Source organism: Martes martes, assembly GCF_963455335.1.
Source record: "Martes martes genome assembly, chromosome: 10".
NCBI lineage: Eukaryota > Metazoa > Chordata > Mammalia > Carnivora > Mustelidae > Martes > Martes martes.
Window position 1 is genome coordinate 56348415 of NC_137898.1, and position 6644 is coordinate 56355058.

The window sequence follows — 6644 nt, forward strand, 5'->3', positions numbered from 1 at the left end:
TGTGTGTGTGGTGCTCCCTGTAGTGTCCTTAGAAGAAGATTGTCCATATTTAGACAGGATGTCAATGGGTCTTCATCTGAGAGGCAGGAAGAAAAGTCCTTGTGGTTGTAAAGTAGATATTTTACTTAACTTGCCATGCTCAGCAATGCAATGAAAAAAGACAGAGCAAAAATGTGGAGATGAATGTTTACAGAAAGCACTGAAGTTTCACCTGTTTCGTTTTGTTTTCCAGGCTCAGATGCTGATCTCATCATTGCCCTCCCCACTGGAGTGGGATCCTGAAACTGGGTGGTGATTTAATAGTGAGCTCCATGGCAACCTTAAACTCCAGTAATACCCTGTCCTCCACATTCTATCTCACAGGTATCCCTGGCTATGAGGAATTTCACCACTGGATATCCATTCCATTCTGTGTCCTCTACCTTGTTGGAATAATGGGCAACTGCACCATCCTGCATATTGTTCGGACGGACGCCAGGCTCCATGAGCCCATGTACTACTTCCTGGCCATGCTCTCCCTCACTGACATGGGCATGTCCATGCCCACAATGATATCACTCTTCAGGGTGTTGTGGTCCATTTCCAGGGAAATCCAGTTCAATATCTGTGTGGTCCAAATGTTTTTTATTCACACTTTCTCCTTCACAGAATCATCTGTGCTCTTGGCCATGGCCTTCGACCGCTATGTGGCTATCTGCCACCCTCTACGATATGCTACCATTCTCACACCAAGACTTATCGCCAAAATTGGAATTGCAGCCCTGCTTAGGAGTGCCTTTGCCATGATTCCACTTCTGGCCCGGTTGGCCTTCTTTCCTTTCTGCCGCTCCCACACCCTTTCTCATTCCTATTGTCTACACCAGGACATGATTCGCCTTGCCTGTGCTGACACCAAGTTTAATGTTATATATGGATTGGTTCTGATCACTGTGCTGTGGGGCATGGACTCTCTGGGTATTTTTGTGTCTTATATGTGCATCCTTCAGTCAATATTAAGAATTGCATCACGTGAGGGGAGGCTTAAGGCTCTCAACACATGTGCATCCCACATCTGTGCTGTACTCATCCTATATGTGCCTATGATTGGGCTCTCTATCGTCCATCGTTTTGCCAAACACTCCTCCCCACTCATCCATATCTTCATGGCTCACGTCTACTTATTGGTCCCACCTGTGCTCAATCCAATCATCTATAGTGTGAAGACCAAACAGATCCGCCAAGGAATCCTCCATATGCTTTTCCCCACAAAAGTCAGTTCTACCGTGATGTAGACATGTCCCCAAAACAATGATGACATCAACTAAATGACTTAAACACATACTGATTTTTGTATTCTGGGTATGTTAGCATCATAGTTGCCAATAAAAGAGTAAATAGCAGAAATAAAGGCAACACAGCATCACGAGAAGGTCCTAAAGGAGGCAGTTCATATCTACTAGGACAATACAGCTTTACTTAATGTGTTCTTTACAAATTCCCTCTAAATATGAATATTTTGGAGCAGAGTGTGTTAGAAATCATTTCCATCTATTCCCTTCAATTTTTAATCCCAACCCCTTGCAAGATAAGCATTTATCCATTATTTTTTCATGAAATATATTAAACCCATGTATCTTTGTTTCCTGATACTCTGTGTTGTCAGAGAATTTAATATTACCGTTCTTGTTTTATCAGTGTCTTTGTATATCTATTTTTTCTTTCTTTCTTAACAATGGGAAAAATCTTATCTTGACATAAGAGCATATTAGGACTTGAAGCAGAAGTTATCAATCTTTATAGTGCATTAGCATCATCTTTTAAAACTTTATACACATGTTCTGCCCTTTCTCAGATTATTTCATTTCCTTTTTCATTAATTTTTATGTTGTGCTAGTCATCATACAATATGTAGTTTCCTTAGGAATAGAAAGGGCCAGGGCTGGTGAGTACAGCAACAAAGACAGGTAATGAAATTTTTATAGCTAGTTTTTGAAAGATAAAACTCAAGGAGAAGGGAGTTGGGAGAAATTGAAGGGGGAGACGAACCATGAGAGACTGGACTCTGAGAAACAAACTGAGGGTTTTGGAGGGGAGGTGGGTGGAAGGTTGGGTGAGCCTGGTGGTGGATATTACTAAGCGCACGTATTGCATGGAGCACCGGGTGTGGTGCATAAACGATGAATTCTGGGACACTGAAAAGAAATTAAAAAAAAAAAACAACAAAAAACAAAAAACCAAAAAAAAAACCTCAAGCAGATATTCCTAGTGCTGGCTTTCCTTAGTCTTCCCTGGGGGAATAAATATCTTTGGCTTTACTTGGAATCCTTAATACTTTCATTTCCATAGATCTATTTCCCTTATCAAGTGTCCCCACCTGAGCAGGCACTGCAATCGATTTGTTATTCCCACAATGATTTAGCACAGATTCCCAATTTCTTTTTGCAATTTATAGAGAATAAGAGAAAGAGATGCTATTGGTTTACCTGTTTCTTTTTTTAATTATTATTATGTTATGTTAGTCATCATACAGTACATCATTAGTTTTTGCTGTAGTGTTCCATGATTCATTGTTTACATATAACACCTAGTGCTCCAAGCAATAAGTGTCCTCCTTAATACCCACCACTTGGCTAACCCAGGAGCATGTCAGCTCCTTCTACACTTTGACTATTGTGGACATTGTTGCTATGAATATTGGGGTGCATGTGGCCCTTTTTTCACTACATCTGTATCTTTGGTGTAAATATATAGTAGGGTAATTGCTGGATATTTGGATAATTGGTTATTTGGATAATTGCTGGGTCATAGAGTAGCTCTATTTTTTTTTTTTTTTTTAAGGAACCTCTACACTGTTTTCCAAAGTGACTATACCAACTTGCATTCCCACCAACAGTGTGAGAGTGTTCCCCTTTCTCCACATCCTCTCCAAAATTTATTGTTTCTTGTCTTTTCAATTTTTGCCATTCTAACTGGTGTAAGGTGGTATCTCAATGTGGTTTTGTTTTGCATTTCCCTAATGGCTAATGATGTTAAGCATTTTTTCATGTTTCAATTAAAGTTCATGGGAAACTCCAATAATATTCTTTCCTTTGATCATTTCTGTTACTATATATAATCCCAATACCAAAACACAGCTTCCAGTGGTCAAGTGATAATTGTTCATGTGTATGGATAAACCACCTTAATTAGGAGCAGAGTATATAAAACTGTCATTACTAGCCATGATTTTTGGTGGCAATTATACATGAACAGACCAAAGAAATATACACATTATTAATTAAGAGGAGTCTATTATATAAGTTTACTAGAGGGAAAAACAATTGACACATTAAATGTTGATGAGCCAGACAAGTGACAATTTATTGCAGTGGTTAGAGAATACAAGTAAGATGAGAATATTCCTTTCATGAAGACAAATAATTATGATGCTGCTCAGTGGTTATAGATATAAAACAATGCAGTTTATCTTCATATGTATTTTTATTTTCAGGTTAATTATATTTGTACCTTTAGGTACTCCTTGAATCTGAAGTCACATACCCTCTTAGTTCAAAGTGTTTTAGTAAATCACCTATTTTATTAATTTTATGTTTTAAAGACTTTATTTATTTATATATTTATTTGAGAGTGAGAGAATATGTGTATGAGGGGGTATGGGATAGAGGGAAGGGAGAGAATTTCAAGCAGACTCCATGCTAAGCATGAAGTGGAGGCAAGACTGGATATCATGACCCTGAGATTATGACTTAAGCCATAACCAAGAGTCCCATGCTTAACTGACTGAGACACTCAGGCACCCTAGTAAGTTACCTATTTTAATTCATCAATCTGAAATTATCATGAAATGCTTCTATTGACACTCATGAACTACCTCATCCACCAAATTTGAGAAATTATTAAGTATCAGTCAGAAAACACTGGATAATATAAAACTATGCTGCATTTTCCACCAAGAAACATTCAAGGCAGGTTTCAACAATATGATATTCATTTAGAATGTTCCTATGTGCCAAATATAGGTCTCAGCCTCACCTTTGCTGTTGATCTCACAGAGTCATGTCTAATCACAAATATCCTGTTGTTCCAAGAGATAAATCAACAACGCAATTGCTTTTCCGTATGGCCCATAAGATTATGTAATTTATTCCTCGTTTGGATTATGACATTGATTTTTTTTTTGTCTAGTTTGTGGATTATGTCACAAATAATTTGGATTGTATATTTATTTCTTGATTCTTTTAATACATATTTTGTAGATGAACATTTATGCTGGGTTTCTTATTAGTATGGATACTCAGTGAAAGATACATGTCAATGAAAGAGATACATATTCTACAGTAAAAAAAAAAAAAAAAAAAAAGATAAGAAAGAAAAAGAAAAAAAAAATGTTTCCAGGGTAAGATAAGGACATTGAGTTCAAAAAATAAAGAGTTCTGGAATGAAAGATGAAAATGACAAATGACAAATAAAAATAACCGTGGCAGAAAATCTCCATTGGCTTTCCAGAGTGTCTAGACAGAATGTATGAGGTTGGCAGTAGATTGTTTACAGGCATACATGAGGCAATGAGTTAAATTTACAAGACCTTACTTTACCTTACAACCATTTAAAATTACTATGAATTTCCTGTCATGTCCAGAAATCTTTGTAAGTATAATGTTGTAGAAATCTATTTGCTGGTTTTTTTCCCCTCAGTAAATACAGGAAAGTTATAGAAATTAGCAATTTCTCACTAAGGTATCAGGATTTCTCATGAGATGAGAAATATATAAGCCCCTATAGCCTGTGGGAAGTTGTAGTACTGGCTCATGAGGATCTCCTTCTTATTCTTGCCAGAATATGCTGCAAATGTAACTCACCTGAGGGAGTTATTTCTCGTTCTTGCCATTATTTTAATGACCCCTTGAAGGTAAAAACTATTTAAAGTGAGTACTGTTCAAATAAATGTATCTTCCCTGTAAAAAACTTCTCAGCAGCACACTCCCTAACAGATACTGAGTCAACAGCCCATTTTTACTTAAGTTTAGTTACATAATTTCATGAATCAGGAGAATGTTAATTAGCAAATAAAAATATGAGATAAGAGGTTGTATCTAGCATGCCATGACAAAAGTTCATTTCAGATTTTCAGTCTGTTCTTTAATTTCTGGCCTAGATTTCTAGGCTTTATATGTGTGCCTATCATTAGGTCAAAGTGGTTGAGTCAGTACATGGTAAAATAGGATAATACATTGTAAAGTAATATCTAAATACAAAACTTTCACAAGTGAAAGCTGAGAAAGTTATACAATTTCAAAGATATCTTGTAAAAAGTCATGGAAGAGACATTCATGGAAGATATCATCAGAAGTTACATTGTAGAACGCATGGGGTCAGATGAAAACATGGCCTCTACTGGAGGCCTTATGATTTGCACTCTACATCTTCCAACTAATCCGCTGGTTTCCATGGATATTGGGGCTCTCTGACAACATAGATGACTGAGAACCCACCTTTTATTTGTACAATTATTTTTCATCTCTCTGCATTGAGTTACTTGAGGGAAATGAAAAGCCATAAGATACTGTTAGTACCTTAAAAAACTTCCAGAAGAGTGAAAGATAAATATGTACATGGAGATTGTGAACATATGAATATTTCTCCAAGATATATGTTTCCTTTGCTCAAGTTAGAAGCTGATTTCTAGTAAGGATTATTCCAGAAATATATAAGTGACTCTAGAGCACTCTCTGCTATAATCTTAAGAGATTACCCAGAATACGGGTGCGTATCTCCTGGGTTTTAACACAGTATACAACAGGGTTGAGAACAGGAGGAATCAGTAGGTATACATAGCCCATGATAATGTGCACCAGGGGTGGAACATGTTTCCCGAAGCGATGGATAATGGATACCCCCAGCATAGGGACATAGACCAGCAGCACAGCACAGATGTGGGAGACACAAGTGTTAAGGGCCTTGAATTGTTCTTCACGGGAGGCAATGCTTAGCACAGTGATCAGAATCTTCACATAAGAGAGGAGAATGAGTACAGAGTCTACTCCAAAGGTGATGAGAATGATGATGAGGCCATAGATGCTATTTATTCGGTGGTCAGAACAGGAGAGCTTAATGATATCCGGATGCAGGCAGTAGGAGTGGGAGAGCACATTAGCCTTACAAAACCTGAGTCGCTTAATGAGAAAGGGTCCTGGAAAGATGACAACCACAGCCCGTAGCAGAAGCCCCACACCTATCTTGGCGATGGTGGAATCAGTCAAAATAGTAGTGTACCTCAGTGGGTTGGAGATGGCCACATAGCGGTCAAAAGCCATGGTGAGGAGGATGCCTGACTCCATTAGGGAAAACACATGAATGAAGAACATCTGGATAAGGCAGGCATCAAAGTCTATTTCACGAACATTAAGCCAGAAAAGCTTGAGTAGTGTGGGCAGGGTGGCAGCACAGAGTCCCAGGTCTGTAGCAGCCAACATGGAGAGAAAAAGGTACATGGGTGCATGAAGTGACTGTTCTACCCGAATAACCACCAAGATGGTGATGTTCCCCATTAAGGCAATCAGGTAGAGGGCACAAAACAAAATGGAAATCACTGGATGTGAGTCTTCCAGACCAGGGAAACCACTCAGTAGAAAGGGTCTGTAGGTACTACCATTGAAAAAGACCAT

General features: G+C 38.1%; 2 protein-coding genes across 2 annotated transcripts; one reads left to right on the plus strand and one right to left on the minus strand.

The window, feature by feature from the left end:
- Window positions 1-311: 311 nt before the first annotated feature.
- Window positions 312-1271, plus strand: LOC308350032 (olfactory receptor 51L1-like; the record flags this gene model as incomplete). The annotated part of the gene is made up of 1 exon (XM_080815032.1): window positions 312-1271. The coding sequence occupies one exon, from the start codon at window positions 312-314 to the stop codon at window positions 1269-1271; it is 960 nt and encodes a 319-aa protein (XP_080671158.1).
- Window positions 1272-5711: 4440 nt separating this feature from the next.
- Window positions 5712-6644, minus strand: LOC308350131 (olfactory receptor 51G2-like; the record flags this gene model as incomplete). The annotated part of the gene is made up of 1 exon (XM_080815135.1): window positions 5712-6644. One exon carries the CDS (start codon window positions 6642-6644, stop codon window positions 5712-5714), a length of 933 nt encoding a protein of 310 aa, XP_080671261.1.